This window comes from Oryza sativa, chromosome 3 (assembly GCF_034140825.1).
Source record: "Oryza sativa Japonica Group chromosome 3, ASM3414082v1".
In the NCBI taxonomy this organism is placed as follows: domain Eukaryota; kingdom Viridiplantae; phylum Streptophyta; class Magnoliopsida; order Poales; family Poaceae; genus Oryza; species Oryza sativa.
In genome coordinates, this window is record NC_089037.1 from 32,495,202 (window position 1) to 32,517,028 (window position 21,827).

Genomic DNA, 21,827 nt, shown 5'->3' on the forward strand with positions numbered 1-21,827 from the left:
CCTAAGTTTTTAGGCCATGGTCCATGGACCCATGGATTTGAAAAATGTTAGCATTTTCAAATCGTGTGTTCGAGTGGTTCATGAATGCCGACTGATCTTACTCGGTTTCTCAAGAAACACAAAGTGCTTTACACCTCGCAAAGAAAGGGAACTAATTACTTAAAAACTTTATCTTGGATGACAATACACGTATGTTGCACAGAAAATGTTGGAATATCTCCTCAAGTCGCCATGTTTTTTTACATAAAAAAATCTCTCCAAGAAGCTGACTTGGCTACTTGACGTTCGCTTATTTATTTCTCGGAAGTATGTACTTATTTTTGAATCTTATGATCAGTTTTCTCGCAGTTCACGCGTGGCGTGTCATCGATGTACGTTGGACAACTGGTAAAGAGAAATCATTTTATTATTATCTAAACACCGTTTCTCAGTTGGTTAGATACATATCCAAGCCACGTAGCAAGGCTCTTAGTCAGATAATTGCTTCATTCATGTATAAAAAAATGCTATTACACATGATTAAGTCAATTTAAGCCAAAATGGCCATGAGCCAAGACAGCAGAAGCATCATGGAGCAATATAATCTCAATCTCACAAGAAAGCATCTATAGTTTATCCCCTGCAATAGTAGTGAAAGATATGATGTAGTGCAATAGATTTGCAGGCAAGCTTCTTGATGACAATAGTCATGTGACAGTGGATTGATGTGCTATCTCATAAAAACACTATCATCGAGCTAGCTGGATAAGTGAAAAGGACCTGGATTTTAAAACTGCTCATTGAATTACCACCGTATTAATTTTTTAGTCACAAGTGTCATACTTTGGACAAAGATGTTTACAAATGCTAAACTTCTACAGCTTGATGCATGCGGCCTGGATGGATTCTACACAATTGCAACCAGTAATTGTTAGCAAGATTTTGTATGCTTCAACATGTTTCTACAAAGTTGCCTTCACACCTGTCAGGGTTTAAGCGATGTTCCGATGCTCTATACTTGTATTATTATATTACCGGTATTATTAGAGGTAAAATAGTAAATTATTAATACAATGATTAGAAGTTACTTTATCATTCATGTTCTTTTTCTGACTAAATCAATATATGATCATCCATTGCGTTGGCATCACTCATATTTCATCGAGAAAGCTCAAAAAGAGGGAAAAAAGTTTAGTCACTGCTAAATGAAGATTATATCCCTCCACACCTTTTTTTTGGACAATAATGTCCCTCCATATTTGTACTACCGTTAATTGGGATGATAGTGTAAATAGATCTGAACACTTTGATCAAACGAGATCAATGGTTCAGATTACCTTTTACTACTAGTAGAGAACACTGCAGTGAGACTCTCGAGGTTTATGTCCTAGGAATGGTATGCATGGATATCAACTTCCTTGGGTGAATACTAGTGTGTCTAACTGTCTATCCATTTTCTTGAAAAAGGAAAAGAGCATTTTATTCATCATATGTTCTATTTGATAAATCTAGACTTTCAGTTAGTTTATTGACATAAATTACCGCCATAAATCAGTAAAACACATAATTTTCAGTTACTTTCCTTTGGACATAAAACAGTGAACATCGCTATTTGTCGGTCTATTCGTATGTGTGTGAGCATGAAGCAACTTAGTCCCAGAGGCTCACACTTAATTCCTTGTATGATCAACAAGTAAACTTAGCTAATCAGCTAATGCACAAAATTCATTCCATGACGCAAGAACCAACAAATCATTCAGCGTTCCTTCCATCAAGGTTAAAAAAGAAAAAGAAAAAGAAAAGAATCAAGAAGCATCTGTATGCATGCATATGGATCAAGAATCAGTCTTAAGAGTGGACAAAAATACACGCACGAATACAACAATAACACACCTCTCAGTGAATCATCAATGTCAACTTTCTCATTTTCTTTTTCTTTCCACAGTGTGACAAAATCTTGCACACCACACTTGATCATCACTTTTTTTTTCAACGAAAACTTGTTCGTCGCACTTCTCCTGTTAACCACCATATAAATCTCCCCAAAAGTGAAGTCTTTCACCACTTATGCATGCCAAGAGGTTTAACAAGATGGCTCGGCCGTCGTCGTCGTGGTGGATGGCGCTGCTCGTCGTCGCCGCCGTGGCGCAGCTCGGCGCGTCCGACCTGAGGACGGACTACTACAACAGCACGTGCCCCAACGTCGAGAGCATCGTGCTCGGCGTGGTGAAGGACAAGATGCAGGCCACCATCCGCACCATCGGCTCCACCGTCCGCCTCTTCTTCCACGACTGCTTCGTCGATGTACAAACACTTTGCTTGATTGATTAATCGGCGATGTGTCAAGCATGGCGATCTCGATTGACTGACGTCGTGTGTGCGGCGTGGCGTGGCGTGGCGTGCAGGGGTGTGACGGCTCGGTGCTGATCACGTCGACGGCGGGCAACACGGCGGAGAGGGACGCGCCCGACAACCTCTCGCTGGCGTTCGAGGGATTCGAGACGGTGAGGAGCGCCAAGGCCGCCGTCGAGGCCGCGTGCCCCGACCAGGTCTCCTGCACCGACGTGCTCGCCATCGCCACGCGCGACGCCATCGCCCTGGTACGCTACGCGCTACACCAACTCGCACACGCTCTAGAAGTAACCGGTGATGCCAAACACTGCAAGATTCGTGCAGAGCGGTGGGCCATTCTTCCCGGTGGAGCTGGGCAGGCTGGACGGCATGAGGTCCAGCGCCAGCAACGTCGCCGGCAAGCTGCCGCAGCCGAACAACACCCTCAGCGAGCTCGTCGCCATCTTCAAATCCAACGGCCTCAACATGTCTGACATGGTCGCGCTCTCAGGTGCGACATAGACACACACTATACTATACAAACCAATGCATCCCCCGCCATGTGTTCGACGCAATGACTGACCGGACTCGGTGTACGCATGCAGCGGCGCACAGCGTCGGGCTGGCGCACTGCAGCAAGTTCTCGGACCGGCTGTACCGCTACAACCCGCCGTCGCAGCCGACGGACCCGACGCTGAACGAGAAGTACGCGGCGTTCCTCAAGGGCAAGTGCCCCGACGGCGGGCCGGACATGATGGTGCTCATGGACCAGGCCACGCCGGCGCTCTTCGACAACCAGTACTACCGGAACCTGCAGGACGGCGGCGGCTTGCTCGCCTCCGACGAGCTGCTCTACACCGACAACCGCACGCGGCCGACGGTGGACTCGCTGGCGGCCAGCACGCCGGACTTCTACAAGGCCTTCGCCGACGCCATCGTCAAGCTCGGCCGCGTCGGGGTCAAGTCCGGCGGCAAGGGCAACATCCGGAAGCAGTGTGACGTCTTCAACTGAGAAAAATGGCACTACGACGGCGACGACTACGGACCATTTGTAGATTGTGTATACACGATCGATTGAAAATGTGTGTGTTGACACGTATATAAATTGCAAAGGAGTGATTCGTTGGGTTTGCCAGTTTTCTGTTTGTACATCGATCGATCGGTCTTGTTCAATTCGTTGTGTTAAAATATGTGTGTTTCTGCACATAATTTGGATTCAATGAAGTAATAAGTGAATAAATACTACACTATCAACAAAAGACAGATTTTGATGTGTGATGACAGGATTAATCTAGAACAGTTGCTTGGATGGAACTGCAGAGCAGTTAGTGATGAATTGCTTATGTTCTCAATCTCAAGCCGCAACATTCCTCTGACGAATTCGTGTACAATCAATCATCATATTCTTGATATTTCCGATAAATTATTGGTGAGACTGAATTCGTCAATCTACGGATCAATTATTGGGCCAGAAGTCGACTTAAGGGCTAAGGCACGGCACTACTCTGTCATGGTGATGGTGGGTAACAGTCTGAAAAAAAAAAACAGTCTGAAGAAAGTGAAAACTCCCAATATAATTCCCCTGCCATCTAGTCTTCTATCAAGTCCACTGAATACTAGTAGTACTCAAAACTTCCATCCTTCCATTCTTAGTTTCTTACCACAGCAAGCCTGATTAATTTCAGAACAAATACCCAATGACATCCCCCAAAACTTGTCCCTTCAATTATGCAATTGTCATTTATATATATATATTTTAAAAAAACAGAGCCAACCTTGACGGTTTCAGTATTTCAGACAACGAACGACATGACCAACAGACCAGTACAGCTAGGCGACGTTTTAACGTGAAAAAAAACTTTAAAACGATGTGATCTTTTTTTTTCAAGTAAACGACGCACGCGCGTCTCGCAGAAAAAGTGTACTAACACAAATCCTTCGGTGCCGTGTCATACATGGCGCTTCCCCCCAACTCCAAGTCCACCACCGCCAGGGCAAAATCTCTGAAGCCGCCCCGTGCGAATGGCCAAATATTACGGTGATTTGCTACGCCTAGGTACGTACGCGCGCGTCCCCCTGCAACCGCCGAGGAATTGACGTCCCAACCAAACCCAGCAAAGTCGCCTCGCTCCGTTTCATTGTTTTCGTTATCTTTGTCCCGTGCCGGATAACTTCCACGGCCACATCGATGTAACGATCAGAATCCGTGACGTCTACTACTGTCCAAAACTGTATTCGAGTTTCATATGCACTTCCGATTGATCGGCAGCCCAAACTGTTGCTGTTACATGAGTATGAGTGTTTGATTTGTTTTGCATGTCGTTTTCGTTTGATATGATATGTTTTCTTTGGACTTTTCTTTGTAAGGACTCAGGATGTCACGCTGAAAAAAACCCGTGTGGAAAACCGTGGGCCGGCGGCCCATCTACAGTGGGAGATTTGCAAAACGTTGATGATATGATGGAGAAAGGAAACGGCCTAAAAAGCATTGAGCCGTTAGTGGGGGCGCGCCGGGGGGGGGGGGGGGTCGGAATAGAATGTGTGACGTCGTTCTCACAGATCAAGACGATGTCATTTCTGTACATCAAAGGTCCTTTTTAATCCACATTGCGTGGGTTACTCAGCTAATGGAACATCATCATGTTCCTGGAGGAAGTGTGCAAATCAAGCTGATAATTAGCAGATCATAGCTGCCTAGTGGTAACATTTTCTGAAGAAACAGAGCAACTCTTTGATGAGGCGAAACGCTGATGGGTACAGACGTACAGTACACACAACGACACCAATTATACGTGCCTCCTTTTCGGATGCCTACTACTACTTGTAATTGTCAATCCAGAATTGTGACGCCGGTAGGAGTACGTGTTAGAGAAGAGTAGCTGGGCCTCGCCGTCTGCAATAATACAAACCTGCTCCGGGACGCACGACGAACCTACGAACAACTCACCATTCTTGGCCGCATTTGCCTTTCCAGAGGGGCAGCAGCACACAGAAGCTACCATCCGCTGCATCGAGTGTCGCGTCGGCTAATCGGAGTGTACAGTTGTGCACGAAACTGCAATGTGCGCTTTGACCGGTGCTGGCCGGCTACATTGCGTGGTACATGTGCCTTCATCATCAGTTCATCACATGCGTATCTTCAGCCTCGTTAATTTCCATGTTACTAGTATTTCAAAGTTCAGATCAAGTGCTCCTAGAGCTTGCATTTTAAACAGGTTACCAGATCAGTCCCAATGTACAAAACAGTACGCTTAAATTTAACCGTAAATCTACACAAAAATAGCTCTAATCACACACGAAATCTAACTAAACTCGCTGCAATTAAGAGCTGCCGCTGCTCGTGCCGTTCTTGCTGCTGCTGCTGCCTGCAGGAACCGGAAGTTTTTAATGCGCGGAGCATATGCAGCTACGCACCAACCGCGCCATGTGCGGGGCGGGGCGGCCGTGCTTACACATGTTGGCAACGCACGCGACGCGACGCGAGCGCCCCTCCCCGGACAGCCGTATCCCTCCCCGTCTACCACACGCCCGTGGCCGCGACCGCGAGAGCCCAAGCCGCCCCCGGATAGAACACGCGCATGTGGGCGAGACGTGGGGGCCAGCACGTCGCTTCTAGATCCCCCTCTCCGCTCGCCGCGGCCGTGGTCCGTGGACATGGCATGCATCCACCGCACCGCGCCGCGCCGCGCACGCACGCATCTCGGCGCGCGCCGCCACGCTAACTACCCCGGGCGACGCGAGTCAGTCCATCCCCTCACCTTCCCCCACTCCGAGGAGACTTGGAGTCTACATCACTCGACCATAACTACGCTACCAGCCACTGCGCACGCACGACTCGCACACGCTCCTCGTCCCTTCTTCTACCGCGGCCGCGCGCTGTGTCAGTAGTGCGTGTTGGTTTGGGAGAGCTAGCGCGGCCGGCACAGCATGGGAGCTGGGATTCGGATTCTGGTGGTGATGTTGGCGGTCGCCGCCGCCGGGAGCGGCGTCGTGGCGCAGCTCAGGCGGGACTACTACGCCAGCGTGTGCCCCGACGTCGAGACCATCGTGCGCGACGCGGTGACCAAGAAAGTGCAGGAGACGTCCGTCGCCGTCGGCGCCACCGTCCGCCTCTTCTTCCACGACTGCTTCGTCGAGGTTAGCTAGCTCACACACATCCATCGATAATCGATTCCTCCACGGATTTCTCGCTCGAGTCAGGTCAGGAGAATGAAGTGGCCTGGGTGTGAATGTGGGTGCAGGGATGCGACGCGTCGGTGATCGTGGTGTCGTCGGGGAACAACACGGCGGAGAAGGACCACCCGAACAACCTCTCCCTCGCCGGCGACGGCTTCGACACGGTCATCAAGGCCAGGGCGGCCGTCGACGCCGTGCCGCAGTGCACCAACCAGGTCTCCTGCGCGGACATCCTGGTCATGGCCACCCGAGACGTCATTGCGCTGGTACGTGCACACACACATGACACAAATCCTCGACAAATTAGGCTCCTTTCTTCCGAGATCCATAGAAAAGTTTCCGAGCTTTCGGAAGATCCCCTGTAAAGTAACACTGAAAAGGCTCTGTTTTCTTTTTTCTTTTTGGATCGTGCAGGCCGGCGGGCCGTCGTACGCCGTGGAGCTCGGGAGGCTGGACGGGCTGAGCTCGACGGCGAGCAGCGTCGACGGGAAGCTGCCGCCGCCGTCGTTCAACCTGGACCAGCTGACATCGCTGTTCGCCGCGAACAACCTGTCCCAGACCGACATGATCGCTTTATCTGGTAAGCAACTAATCATGCAGTTATTTAACAGTAACCGCTATCCAGAAATAATTTCACTCCACTTTAGCTTCTGTACTAGTGGAATTGTGGAACGCAACTTGTATAGACTAGTTTCTCCATGTGCTTTGTTTCATTTCATATCTTACAAGTGAAGCAAAGGGGCCCAAATCCAACGCTCAACTGTGCAATTAAAGCCAGAATTTTGAGTGGGCTCAGGAGAATTGTTGGTCAGTACAAAAACGTTTAATCCCCACAGATTAGAGGAGCAGACAGCATCATCATAGTGAGCGAAAACATTGGGTGAGTGACACTGTAGCTAGCTGATTATTCGGTGATAGTACTTAATAATAGATATAAGAGGAGTCAATGTGGAGACTGGCTGGAGGACGCCTGGATGCCGTTGCTTGCACGTGAAAAAGAGGTCAGCCTTGTATTATTGTACTAGTGCTATCAGAAACCCTGAAGGCAGGTTGCCGCTGAGGGAACGTCCAACTCCTTAATGTCGACCCGTTTATGACTATGGGCCTGCCAAATGAGCTGTCAAAACAGAAGAAAACTAATCCTCTGATATCAGTGCCACGTAGTACTCCTACAAACGGCAGGATAGAAGAGAAGCAAATTCAGGGTTCTCCTGAAAAACGCATGAACTGTCATGCTGCCAACTAGCCAATCCATTTTACTCAGTTGTTCTAGGTAGGAGTAGTTCATAGCATGAGTGGAAAACGTTTCAGTTTAGTTCAGTGTTCTGTTCTACTAGTAGCATTGCAATTCTGCAGCTGTTTCCACAGCAGTACTATATCATCCAAAATAGGAATCAACAGGTGTGGGCAGAACTGCATGTGTTTGTCTGTCACAATGTCCCATTTCTACCTTGGAATGATGGATCATAACTTCACGAGATTCATAACTATGATGACTCTGTGATAAGTTTAACATGTTCAGATAAACTAAAAAAAAGTTAACATGATTTATCTGTGCATCTGTAAACTCGTAATTTTGTCCACGCTTTCTGAAGATCTGTGCAGAATTCTGACGGAAACACTAAAAAAAGCTTCGTTTTTTTCTTTTGGCAGCGGCGCACACGGTGGGGTTCGCGCACTGCGGCACGTTCGCGAGCCGGATCCAGCCGTCGGCGGTGGACCCGACGATGGACGCCGGGTACGCGTCGCAGCTGCAGGCGGCGTGCCCGGCCGGCGTGGACCCGAACATCGCGCTGGAGCTGGACCCGGTGACGCCGCGCGCCTTCGACAACCAGTACTTCGTCAACCTCCAGAAGGGGATGGGCCTCTTCACCTCCGACCAGGTGCTCTACTCCGACGACCGCTCGCGCCCCACCGTCGACGCCTGGGCGGCCAACAGCTCCGACTTCGAGCTCGCCTTCGTCGCCGCCATGACCAACCTCGGCCGCGTCGGCGTCAAGACCGACCCGTCGCAGGGCAACATCCGCCGCGACTGCGCGATGCTCATCTGACGCCGCCGCGGGCGGCATGGTCGTCGGCACGACGACGGCGGTCAGCGGCGGCCACTGCGGTTCTCTCAATTGTTCATAAATAGTTTTAGCTGCAGCCTGCAGCGCTGAAGTTCTGAAAAATATACAACTAGCTTTTTAGAGCAAAAGTTTTAATCAGTTAATTATATTGGAAACCAGGAATTAAGATTATTTTGTGCATCTGATAGTGGTGAATCAATTAAATTACCTAGCTAGGCCAAATGTATTGTGTTTTTTAACTATGGGAGCAAGATAAATTATCTGAACATGTTGTCATTTTCATCTGCATGGCTGCATGCGTACGGATTTTTGGGTGCATGGGCATCACTTTCAGCGACGATTGAAAATAAGATCAGGCAAAATCACAGGCTTGATCCAGACAAGCAGCGAGAAGTAGAGCAGAAATGCAGTATTACTAGTCAGCTACGGTATTTACACCAAAGCGTGCACAGTTGCATACTCATCAGAAAATGCCTTGAATACAACTATACAAGGATATGGCGTAAATCAATCCACAGTTTCCACACTCAAGTGCAGCAAATCCTAAACTGGCACAGGACGGGAGAGTAATGCATTTTCTGAAGCCACTTGTCCATTACTTATTTATTTCTCCTGCTTGACAAGTTAACAGGGGCTATAAGATTATGGCGTCGTCTAGCATGCATCAATGAGTTCGAGACAACTACTATAGTACTCTCCTGTCTTAGAAGAAGACAACTTCTCAAAGATAAATTTAGATAATAACATGTCTAGATTTGTTTTCATTTATTTAGAACAAAGAGAGTACATGTATTCTAACAGTAACATTCAGTCCAGCACTCCAGCAGAATAAAACCATTAACTTTCAGCCTTAAGGCATTAATATATGCCGAGTTGCCAACTTTGACATGACATCCACGTTGTCATACACCCAGAACTAAACATGGATGAGGCCAGCCGGATAACTTTGTCACGGTGACCAAGGGCAACAAGAAGAACAACAAAAGGTTACAAACATGTAACTCCGTGGAGTCAGATACTCAGATAACCACAAAAAGAACAGGTAAAAAAAGGACATTTCGTCACTTCAGCGTCGCCCAAAAAGTTGCAAACTTGATTTAATTCATCATGCTAAATTGTAAATTAAGTTGATCGTCAGAAACCAATCTATGCATTAAACCCATGTGTCTGAATTGTCTGCCTTCTTTCAATCCTCTTCAGCCCTGACACTCAAAGTGGTTTACTAGTGGATAAGCACCGCAGTTTCAGGCGATTAAAGTATCAAGTGGTGCGCCGCTAGTAGCAGTAGCCTACTAATACTGCAATCCTTGATACGATTATGATCATTCGATGCCTGCTTTAATTTGGTGAGTGGTGACATGTAAGAGTCCAAGCAGAAGGCCACAAATCGATCCACTTGTACATTACGTATGTTCCAAAGTTCAGATATCCGAGAATCTTCCACCACAGCGTCAGAGTAAACTAGGATAGATATAACTGAATCCCAAGAGATTACAGCACAGCATTCGTGCAGTTCATGATTGGACACACAAGCAAGCATCATCTCATGGCGCACATTCGCAGGTTGCAAAAAGGAAATCAATCAGATCAAGTATCACTGTATCAGTTGGACTCCACGCTGGTGAACGCATCATCGTTACCCAGCTGCCAGGATGAACTGAAGAGATTGATGGAGTCTAGCTAGCTATATCCATCTTGATCTTCGCTAGTGGGTCATGACTGTTTGGAGACGCATAAAGCGGGCACCTTTCCGGAGCACGGACACTACCGGCTACCGCACGCACGCGCAGGACGACGACGGAGATGGCGTGACGCCGACACGGACATGATGCGTCCAAGATGGACGCACCGAGGCAGTGCAGGGCATGATGCAGCTGTGGCAGTTTACCCTGGGAGAGATGCGCCAGTCGACACGATCTCCCAACTGTTTCATAGCTTGACGTGAGCGACAGCCAGCCGCGGCGGCGCAGCGCGCGACGGCCGGCATGCAACAGCGCGGATGCATGTTCACATCGGCGACGGCGACGCATGAGAGCGACCCACTCGGCGGCGGCGCAAGTGGGATAACTGACTGAGATGACCGCGCGCATCCGACGCACTCACAGAAGGCAAAGCAGTCAAACGTATCTATCTACCGAACTTGTAATGTAATCCAATAGTATCATTTTTTTCATTTTTCCGCCGCTAATTAAACTAAGAACCTTATTGTTTCCCTTATACTTATATTTATACGAACCGTTTATTAATGATTTAAAAATAGTTTCTGATGGTAACTTTTATCTACATGTTCTTAACGATATATAAAAACAAATATGGAAAAACACAAAATCATCTTTAAAATTAAGTATTAAAATTTAAATTTTGACTTATAAGTATAGACATAAGTGAAAAGTATAAGTGATACGATAAGACTAGGACTACGTACAAAACTTATGATAAAAGAACACATTTTACATCATGTAAATTCTAGACGGTTGAATCTGTTTTAAGATTCGTGTGCATGGTAATCTTATCATTTTCCTTCCCTTCTCACACGCATGCAACAAGGTAAGTCTTTCTACACCCAGGTGCCATAGCACCAATTATTTACATGCGACTCAAATAATTATAAAAAAATTGAGAAAAAATCAGTAACATCAATTGTGATGATATAAGTTCATAAACATGCAAGACTATATTTGATCTATAACTCGAGAAACAAAAATAATACTAAAATCAGACAGTAAATAGTTCATGTACAACATAAACAATTTGTTATTTATGTTTCTTCATGTATAGATCGAATTTAGATCTACATGTTTGTATAGTGTATTATATTATCGTATTCTATCTTATTAAATTTTATAAAATTTTTATATGACTATTTATTTAACCAATATACGTGTAAGTGTCATGACACCTAATTATAGAAAATACTTTTCCGAGCAAGTCCTCCAGCGCCGCAATCTATAGATGATACGTTTACAGTCTACTAGAAGAGGTGGTATTTCAATTCGGTGAGACGAAATCATGCCCACAGTTTATTACTCGTAGCTTATATGATGACACTGTGTCTGGTCATGATTAATTTCCAAAATGGACATATATAGGCCGATTAAAAAGTGGTAGCTCATTGCACTATCTCAGCAGGTCGGCTAACCTGTCACGACGGGAAATGCATCTGCAAACCCCTTTCCATTTCCTTTTCGTTCGATTGTGGAATTTGCCTCGTGCCTTTTCATATCGTGCAGCCGTATGGCCGTACTGAAAGGTGAATGAATTGCAATGAAAAAAAAAGGAGACACTGACGAGACATCTAATGTTGCAAACATGAGTAGGCCGCCATGGCCCATGAGCACTAGCTAAAAAGGCACTCCCACATTGCGGCACACCACATCGGATGTTTAATTTCTTCAAGCGGGCGGTGGTGATGTCCCCCGGAACTTCTTCTCGGTGGAACGAACAAGTGCGTGCCTTTTCGATTAGTAGTAGTACTAGCTAGTTGAACATGAGTAATGGCGCCGGCGGTACAATGAGTGATATGAAAGGTTAAAGGAACAAATAAACCATTGTTATTTGCCAAACTGGATGTTTCTATATAACGGCGAAGATTAAGTGCGAGTATATGTGTCTCTCTTAAAAAAAGAGAGGAAGAAAAATGACCCCTAGTTTAGACGGTCTCCAACAAGTGACCCATAAGGACACCCAAACCCAAAATGGGTATCTGATAGTACTATTTCAGTCTCCAACAGAGTACCTATATAGAAGACTTATTTTACGTGCTATAAGAGACATAACCTAAATCTGAGTATCCTCTATCCTGAAGACCTATTTGCAATAAGGGTTCTCTTTTAGGTCTTATTGTTGGAGAAGACCAAAAATAGGTATTGAACTAGCGCTATGCAAACGTGAAATGGGTCTTGTATTTTGAGTTTTATTGTTGGAGAAAGCCTTACTAGCTAGTCGGTCGGTCGAGGCGTGAAACGGTTTTCTCGGATTGATACATAGTTATTAACTGCCACGCTACGTGTATACCGGGCGCCATCGCATTCACGCCACGGCAGAGCAGTAAGTCAAAACTCAAAAGCACGTACGCATGTGAGTGTTTTTTTTTCGATGTAACATGGATGAATCAGACAGGTCGAGGATCACGAAACGATACAGTAACACCTCCTCTCCTTTTTTTTTTCGGTCTGAAAAGGCCAACTCGAAACCAAACTTGACTTCCAACAATTTTTTTCCTTTCCCCATTTCTTTCTTTTTCCTTTTTCTCGCGCGGATACACGGAGGAGCAGTTAGTCGCAGTACAACTACAGCCCAGTTTACCACCAGCTCACGCCGCGCACAGAGCCGTTGGATGATCCATCACGCGGCACCGAGACCGAACCCGCGCGGAAGCCGCGCGCACGCACCTGTAGCACAGCCTGCACGCATCGCGTCGCGACTGACTGCGTGCAGCCGCGCGATCGCCCGTCCAAATCAGCGGATGGCGACGCCGCGCCGACGGATTCCCCACAAAAAAGTTTGTTTCTGACGATCGCACGCGCACTCGGCTACCTAGCTAGCCCGGCTCGTCTGTCTCCCCAATATCTCGCTCTCCCGCTATAAAAGCTCGCGGCCACGGGTGAAGCTGGTCACGGCTCTGTTGCATCGACAGGGCAGCGCAACCAAGCACAAGCTAGTCAGGAGCTTCTTCTTCTTCAGAGCTAGTAGCTTGGACGACACACTCCCGGGTTTCGGAGAGAAGAGAGAGAGCCCAATATGTGCATGGACCGAGCTGCCGTGCCGGTGAAGAGGGTGTGGCTCGGCCTCGCCGCGCGCCTCGGCCTCCGGCGAACCAGCGGTACGTAAGCCAGCTCTTCGCCGGCGATCGGTTAGTATTTCGGGGGGATATTTTCTGATGGATTTGGTTGTGCAGGGCTGGGGAAGCTGAAGAAGGAGGTGAGGACGTGCGAGTACCACGACGTGCACATCATGTGGGAGATGCTGAGGAAGACGGACGCGCCGGTGCCCATGGCGGAGAAGGAGGCCGCCGCCGCCGCGGCCGTCGCGGCGGCCGCCGGCGCCCGGAGGAGGAAGGCGGCGTGGAGACGGTTCCTCTACTACTGCTGCGCGTTCTAATTAGCCTCAGGGATGAATCAACAACACCAAAGATCAATCGAGCACTGCTCGATCGGTTGCTTTCTGGCCTCGCCGCCGCCTCGGTTCTTCCCAGCTCGGACTCGATCGGCTCCCGGCGAGCTTCGAATGAAGCTCGTCGTGTTCTTGATTCGAGGCTGTCCCGGCGAAGTTTTGCTGAGACCAATCGTCCCGGCAAAAGAGGGGCTGCGAACCAGAACGAAATGGCACATATTGCAGAGGTTTTGCAAACTTGAAATAATAAGTATAGAGACAGAAACGATGATCACGATCTCGAGTCGATCGATCATCAAATCGAGATGTAAAAAGTCAAATAAAAAGATTTTGGTTTTCTTTTTATCTATGTCAGTGAAATTTCTGCTCATCACAACCAGAAGATCTTTGTCAGTACAGAAGAGATCTTCCACGTTCTCCCAACTTTTGCATTAGGTTTGCTTCTCCTATTGAAAACCTCGTTGACTATCGCTGTACAGGTGTACCTAGAGATACTATAGCTCGAGTACAACTGGAAACATCGGAATGGCGCGTACGAGAAACCGAGGAAGATGAAAGCATAGCTGTTCTTCTTCTCCGCGAGAAAGGGAAGAAAAAAAAGGAGAGAAAGAGATAGCTGGGCGATTGCTAACCTTTGCACTTGACGTACTCATGAAGTCAGGTGTGAACCAGTGTAGAACTGAAAAACGCTTTCTTAATTTGAAGGACAGCAACTTCAGCTTTAAACTTGAGATTGTTTATGGAGAATCCCCGGAGCTGAAGATTGTTTGGATCCAACGGAAAGCGAGCTGTAGTCAAGTGAAAAAAAAATTGTTCAAAACTATTACGAACAGCAACATCAAGTGGCCTCTACTGAAAGAACAAATTGTTCAAAACTATTACGAACAGTAACATCAGGTGGCCTCAAGTTTCGGACGAATGTCTATACGATTCACCTAATAGATGGGCTACTCATATGGAGAAATTTCGTGCAAGATTAATTAGTGGTGCGAATAGAGCATATGGTTTTCTGAAGCTTTTTATAAATCGGAACTGGTTTAGGACCAAATATTTTCTATTTTTGGATTAGGCAGCCGGCAATGTACTTTTTATATATAGTCGTTTTCATTGCAAAATACTATATCAAAGATATGTCAGATTTGTGGTCAAATTCCTGTAGAAAACAAAAAGACAAGTTTCAAAGCATTTTCCAAAATGGTTTGTGATGAATACTGTTGAATTGATATCAAAAAATTATTAAAACCACATGCATGGAAGCATCGGCTTATGGATATGGAACAATGATGAGTAATGCTCGTGCACATGTTATGCATTAGAAAATGATGAGGAAGAAAAAGAAGGAATCTCTCGCTATATTGATTGGACGAAGACATCTCCATTTTCGTTCCGAGCATTTTAAACTATATATCCAGAGATCCGAATATAAAAATGCAGTGTACAAAAAGGACAAGATATATGCTTGTCCCCCTGTCCAAATCAAGTTCATAATTGGCTCTTGTCCCTCGTACCAGATAAAGAAGATCTGTCTGGTTCCGGTTTCGTAGAAACCCATAATATTAGTATTTTGATAAACCTGCAATGAAATGTAGAGCACAAAAATAACACATAGTTTAGCAGAAAATGAAACCAACATGTTCTTTCTGCAGCATGTTCTTGGTACCTTTTTTTAGAATTAGTTAATTGTTCAAATTCTGATGGGTAAATTAATTTGAGAAGATAAACAGGAACACCGAAAGGGAAATGAAACAATGATATGGGAGAAGACTACCTTCTCAATTCAACTGCAGAATAGCTAGACTCGTAGTATTGTAGTAACTGTTTAGCTTTACTTACTTGGAAACTGGATTATAGTACTATGATAGGAGAGGGCTAATTTAGTCTCAAACTAGATATAGGATTTAAATGGTAAAATTAGGTACTTATCTTGCAATTTTACAAAATATCGGCCGCGGGGGGGGGGGGGGGGGGGGGGGGGCATGGCCAAAGTTAGCCCTAGAGAAGATCCAACTCTGAATACTTACATTCTCAGATGAAAAAGACTTGTCTGTGTTCAGCTGCGACTGGAAGCAGCAGTAATCACAAACGCTGCAAGGCCTGCGCAGTTCCAAAACAGTTCCAAGTACATCACAGATTTCATCATTTGAACAATGGAGAAGTTGATGACATTAACACATAAAACATGGGCTAAATTGCACCTTGCTGAATACCATAGTCCATGAGCTTCAACTTTCGGGGGATAACAAAGACCTGAAAAATATCAGAGGATATGCTAATTACAGAATACTACTATCTATAATCAATCACAAGACTTCTGAGCCACTGGCAACTTAGGGTCCAGGAGACCTTTCACATCTAGGGAACTTCAGTCAACCAATCCTCACATTTCCAGACAGCGATTCCAAACAGCTTTCCTGCTTTGAGAGTACAGCTAATTCCATAGTTTAGAAGAAAATAAAACCAACATGTTCTTCGTGCAGCATGCTCTTGGTACCTTTTGCAGCCACAGTTAACTATAATATTGTTTAGTTATAATATTGTTCCAATTCTGATGGGTAAATTAATTTGAGAGGATAAACAGGAACACCAAAAGGGAAATGAGACAACGATATGGAGCAAGACTACCTTCTCAATGGGACTAGACTCATAGCATTGTAGTAACTGTTTAGCTTTCACTTGGGAACTGGATTAGTACTATCATAAGAAAGGTTAATTTAGTCTAAACTCTGTATAGGATTTGATTGGTAAAACTAGGTACTTATCTTGCAATTTTACCAAACAATGGGGCGCCATGGCCGAAGTTAGCCCTAGAGAAGCTCGGACCCTGAATGCTTATATTGTCAGATGAAGAGAACTTGTCTTTGCTCAGCTGCGACTGGAACTGGAAGCAGCATCATACGGACAAACGGACAGCTGCAGAGAGCCCTGTAAATATGGCAGAACAACGTACAGCTGCATATCACATTAAATATAAAAGAGTAAATTTCACATTGCACCATATATTTTGATCAAAGTTTCACAATAGGCAAGGTCCACACCAACCTTTTCACTAAACACCATATATGTTTGCACTAGTTGGCACTTTGGACTAGGGTTGAGCACATAGAAGGAAGTTGCCAGAGAAAAGATAGTTAAAATCATCAATTTTAGTGCCACGGTATTAAGATAAATATCTTTAGAAAAAAATAGCAAATCTGAAAACAACTTTTTTCAGCAAATCACACTAAAATAATGACGTGAACATGTTTAAAAGTGGCACAAAATGATCTATACATTGTGGTAAATGAATAAAAATAAAATAGAAAATAAAACTAGTTAACTACCACACATGAAAAGAAGGAAGAAAACATAAAGTGTTTTGCCTTTTATAATTATCCATGTGTAAATCATATGAAGCTCTCTCACATATTCCCTTGTTTTGCTCATCCCTAGTTCAAACTGAAAATTTATGTAAAGATGTATGGTGTTAAGTGAAAACATTGATTTAACCCTAGTCCATTATAAAACCTTGGTTAAAATATGTGGCCCATTGTAAAATTTACTCTATATAAAAAGAGTCCAACGCTGTTCATTTTACTGAATTTCGATTGTGTACAGAAAGGAGCAAATGGCATCACAGATTCACAGGTTTGGGCAATGGAACAGTTGATGACATTAAGACATAAGACACTGGCAAAATTGCATCTTACTGAATACCATAATCCATGAGCTTCAGCATTTCTTCCTTTCCTTTTCTTTTTTCCTCCCCCCGCTTCACCCCCCTTTTCTTCAGACAACTTTGTAACTTTTCATTTCTATAATGAAATGGCTATAAGGTAGAGCTGGCTCTATCTTCTTACATTAAAAAAAAAAAAGAGGTTCAGTATTCAAGCCATAACCAAGACCTGAAAAATAAACAACTTCAGTCAACCAATACTCACAATTCTAGATAGTTATTCCAAGTAGCTTTCCTGCTTTGAGAAGGCAGTGTATTGTATGACAAACTCAAAACAGCTGAGAGTACGAATAAATGCTAGGTGCACACGAAATCGTCAAATTGTAGGGTCTAAACTGCATTTCTCATACCAAGAGAATATAACAAAAAAATCAGTAGTTAAGTTACGCTTCCATTAATTCGTTGAACTTACAGATAGAGCTCAGTTCTGCTGATGTGAATCATACCACACAGTTGGTTCAGAACATAGCCAGTCCAGCTACATGCCCTATAAACAGAAATATCGGCAAGAGATGAACAGGAATAGGGATCTTACTATCTCAGTATCTTACAGTCATTTTGTTAGTCCACCAAAATGCAAGGGGAAACATTAGTCAGGACAAGCAATTGTATACATCTATAAGCAAGAAGCAAAAGGTTTGATCAATGCCAGCCCAATTGCCTCACTGAGCCAAATTGACATTCTAGTCTACTAGCACAGGATATGGAAAATGAATCTATTGACAAGTGGGCAGGCATCAGCACAAACTAGGAGATCTACAAAACTGATCAAAATGAAACTGCAAGTATCATAAATTAGTGAATTAGTATAAATATTCTGAACGGTGACGCATGAAAATCAGTTACACTCATGTGGTTCAGAAAAGTTACCTCAAGACACAGGAGAGATTTGGACATTGAAGACCAAAAGAAGTTTATATATTTATTCAATAGGCTAAAAACTTGCACCCTGATTACAAGCAATAGTTGCCATAATCTGAATACAATGTACAGGAGCAATGAAAATATATCACTCTTATGGTCACTGCAAAAAAATATAGCAACTCAATCTGAAACAAGGAAAACTATGCTCTATTACAACATCACGGAGAAACCCTAGAAGCACTATCAGAATGCCATGTGTTACATGCCAAGCCTATAAGTGTTTATCGACAAGTTGCTCAATTTGTCCCACGACATCAACCAGCACTATCGATTCTCTCGTTTATACCAACTGCCATCAATTCTCAAGGAAGAACTCATGACATCTGTCCATCACAGCTCCAATTGGTCACTTGTTTCAGCTTTGCTTGCTCATGAGTGAAGCAGCCCTGAGATTTGCATCTGGTGCTCCATAGCTCCATTTACTTCAGTGACAGTATTTTTCAACAGACCACGCCTCTTTTTGAAGGTTTATCAAAAACAGGGCAATCGGGCTCATTCACCAAACGACGTTGCCTGTATCTTTTCAAGCTGTGTAGGCCAATTGGTCCCAAGCAAATGTGGATCAGATTCCATAGCGACAGCAAAATCTTGTAGTGTTGTACAATGACCATGATTGGCTTGTTGCAAGCCATTCATCCTAGCTGCAAACATAGCATTGCCTTTGGTAACTCTTCTACCGCTGGACCTTGACCTGGACAATTCCATGCATGGTTTAATCAACCTCCGCAAAAACTCATCTAATCCACGATTTAAAACTTCAACACCCTGCACCGACACTCCAATGCCATCACTCTCCAACCGACGCTGCAAACCCTTGAACAGAGAACCAGTGTCCAGCAGATGGTGGGAATCGTAACACGACACCATTGGATCATCCAACCTCCATGTCCTTGCACCATAGGTTGGCGTAGTCGAAATCCCCAATGGGGCAGTTATCGGGCTTCGGCTCTGCACACATGGAGCAGACCTAACCTGCTCCACCTCCTCCCCATCCTCCACCGACAACACCTTGCCGGCAACCGCCCGTTCCCTCGCAAAGTCCCCATCGCCCGAATCCACCACGGCCCCTACATTTCGGGCGCTCTGTAGCGCGATGCCGACGCACTGCCCGCTGGGAGCCGTGGTCGTCCCGGACTGCCCCGTCACCGCCTGGCGGCTGGGCGGGGGCACCCCGGACAGCGCATTGCTGATGATCCCCCTAATCAGGGCGTTGTGCAGAGCGATGTTTTCCCTCCCGATGGTGGCGTAGCAGAGCTTGTCGAACTCCACCTTGGTGAGCTTCAGATTCAGCAGCCTGGTGAGGTGCGCGAAGTACTGCCCGGCGCGCTGCCGCCCCAGCCGCTTCACCAGCCGCTGCTTCAGCTCGGCGATGTCGACGCGGGCCAGCTTGCGGGACGTCGCCATCTCCTCCTCCTCCTCCCGCCGGAATGCGGCCCTCGCGATCGGAAACCCTAGGCCAAGCAAAGCAAGGGCGCGGATGTCCCGGATCCAAATTAGCACCCAAAATCCAGCAGAAAGAACACGGGGAATGAGCGATTGAGCGGTACTTACTTCGGGGCGGGGGGGAGGGATTTCGCCCGCTAGGGTTTCGCGGGCGCTGTGCGATCGGGGAAGGGGGAGGGGAAGTGGGGAACGGAGAGGGGGGAGGAGGAAGACCGGGTGTACGACGAGTCGTGGGCGGAGGGAGGGAGGGAGGGAGGGAAGGGGGGGAGTGTCAGAGAGAGCGGGCGTATGGTGTCGGGTGCAGGAGGAGGGGTGGTGCACCGGTGCGGGGCGCGTTGCGTCGTTGGGTTGGTTGGGGTCAGGATGGGAACGGCGGCGGCGGTCAACTGCACGTGCAGGTTTGGGGTGTGACAGCTGACGACAGCCAGTTTCAGATAATGATCCGAGGGGTCACTTCAGTTCAGTTTTTTTTATAATGGAATAAAATCTCGACCTTTGCTCAACGGCTGTGTTTAGTTCAGTGTAAAGTTTGGATTTTGATTGAAATTGAAGATGATGTGACTGAAAAGTTATGTGTGTATGACAGGTTGATGTGATGGAAAATGATTGAAGTTTGGATCCAAACTTTTGATCTAAACACAGCCAAAGAGCTACAGCTAATTATTACACCAATTCAAACAAAAAAAAAGTAATAAAAACACAGGTCTAAAGTTCAGTTGTTCTTGTACTAACCATCTTGGCAGTTTTATATGTTGAGATCTATGATTAGGAAGAGAGAGATCGCCCAGGGCTTTTGGCATTTAATCGGGAGAATAGGCACACGGTTATCGAAAATGAGGAAATGGTATAGTACTAATATTTTTATAGGCAGATTACTTGGTACCATCAGAACAAATATATGGAGTTCAAAGAATAACTTACTGTTAACGACCAAATTTAGTAATATCAACATCGGAGGTATCTCCCAAGCCTTGTGTTTTTCGTCAAACACTTACACGTTCTCATATATGATAGTATTTTATTACTTGTGTACCTTTATAGTTGTATTTTTCAAACTTTATCAAAGTTTTACTATCATGTTTTCATCGAGAAAGAAACGCTTCCAACACTTTGACACATACGCCACATGGAAGGAGTGATAATTGGAGAAACTTATGAGTGAAATTAAATAATTAGGAATGATACTATTAGATGAAAGGGATAACTCTTATATGGTTCTAGGTCTAATTTGCTACTAGTAGAAACCAAGTATCTCTCGTAGCCTTGAACTGGTTATCTTACTTTAGTAAGAGTAGTTGAGATTATATTTCTATAATCCTATATATTTCTCTACTCAAATAATTAGATCTACCTCATGTGTAGGTCAAATATGTTATGTGCGGTGTAAATTGTCTTGTAGAAATCTTTTTGGTAAATATCACAACCTCTAGACACTTACAGATACAACGTCATGCGAGTGCTTTTAGATTATTTTTTTTATCTCTACCCTTATAAATGCTACATATTTCTAGCACATGTAAATGGAAAAAAAAATCACTTCATGCGGGATGAATGTAGCATACGGCATAACATCGCATCCAACATTTCCTGTGGATAATCTGAGTGATGCTATTAAGCTATAAAAAAACAAAACAGCCAAAAAAATTTATAGCTAAAACTTTTATACTCAGAGCAACAAGTATAAAATATACTACAATGTTTTTTTTAAAAAAAAATCTAAAATCAACTCTAAATTAATAAGTCTCAAATATTAAAGTTTGTCCGTGGGTAACAAGATAATTAATATGCGTATAATGAGTTGTTGTCATCTACTTCCTCCGTTTCACAATATAAAACTTTCTAGCATTGCCCACATTCATTTAAATGTTAATGAATCTAGACATATATATGTGTTTAGATTCATTAGTATATATATGTATATGTGCAATGCTAAAAAGCCTTACATTGTGAAACGGAGGGAGTATATGGTAGAGACTTTAACATATAGGATCCTGAATGACATGGAGGAGAAAAAGAAGATAGAAAGATGATATTCTCTGTTAGTAATTAGCAGGGAAGATCTTATAGAGCAATATGATTTG

General features: G+C 44.9%; 4 protein-coding genes across 4 annotated transcripts; 3 read left to right on the forward strand and 1 right to left on the reverse strand.

The window, feature by feature from the left end:
- The first annotated feature begins 2,042 nt into the window (after positions 1-2,042).
- Positions 2,043-3,569, forward strand: LOC4334200 (peroxidase 51). Its single transcript, XM_015772766.3, has 4 exons — positions 2,043-2,283; positions 2,385-2,579; positions 2,656-2,821; positions 2,916-3,569. The coding sequence occupies exons 1-4, from the start codon at positions 2,047-2,049 to the stop codon at positions 3,320-3,322; spliced, it is 1,005 nt and encodes a 334-aa protein (XP_015628252.1). The 5' UTR covers positions 2,043-2,046; the 3' UTR covers positions 3,323-3,569.
- Positions 3,570-6,196: 2,627 nt separating this feature from the next.
- LOC4334201 (peroxidase 35) lies at positions 6,197-8,821 on the forward strand. Its single transcript, XM_015772828.3, has 4 exons — positions 6,197-6,447; positions 6,552-6,752; positions 6,901-7,066; positions 8,140-8,821. The coding sequence occupies exons 1-4, from the start codon at positions 6,238-6,240 to the stop codon at positions 8,535-8,537; spliced, it is 975 nt and encodes a 324-aa protein (XP_015628314.1). The 5' UTR covers positions 6,197-6,237; the 3' UTR covers positions 8,538-8,821.
- Positions 8,822-13,170: 4,349 nt separating this feature from the next.
- On the forward strand, positions 13,171-14,016 carry LOC4334202 (uncharacterized). Its single transcript, XM_015773631.3, has 2 exons — positions 13,171-13,377; positions 13,453-14,016. The coding sequence occupies exons 1-2, from the start codon at positions 13,296-13,298 to the stop codon at positions 13,653-13,655; spliced, it is 285 nt and encodes a 94-aa protein (XP_015629117.1). The 5' UTR covers positions 13,171-13,295; the 3' UTR covers positions 13,656-14,016.
- A 4,259-nt stretch (positions 14,017-18,275) lies between these two features.
- LOC4334203 (uncharacterized) lies at positions 18,276-19,906 on the reverse strand. Its single transcript, XM_015772764.3, has 2 exons — positions 19,855-19,906; positions 18,276-19,754 (listed from the first exon to the last, which is right to left on the reverse strand). The coding sequence occupies exon 2, from the start codon at positions 19,705-19,707 to the stop codon at positions 18,796-18,798; it is 912 nt and encodes a 303-aa protein (XP_015628250.1). The 5' UTR covers positions 19,708-19,754; positions 19,855-19,906; the 3' UTR covers positions 18,276-18,795.
- Between the last annotated feature and the right edge of the window lie 1,921 nt (positions 19,907-21,827).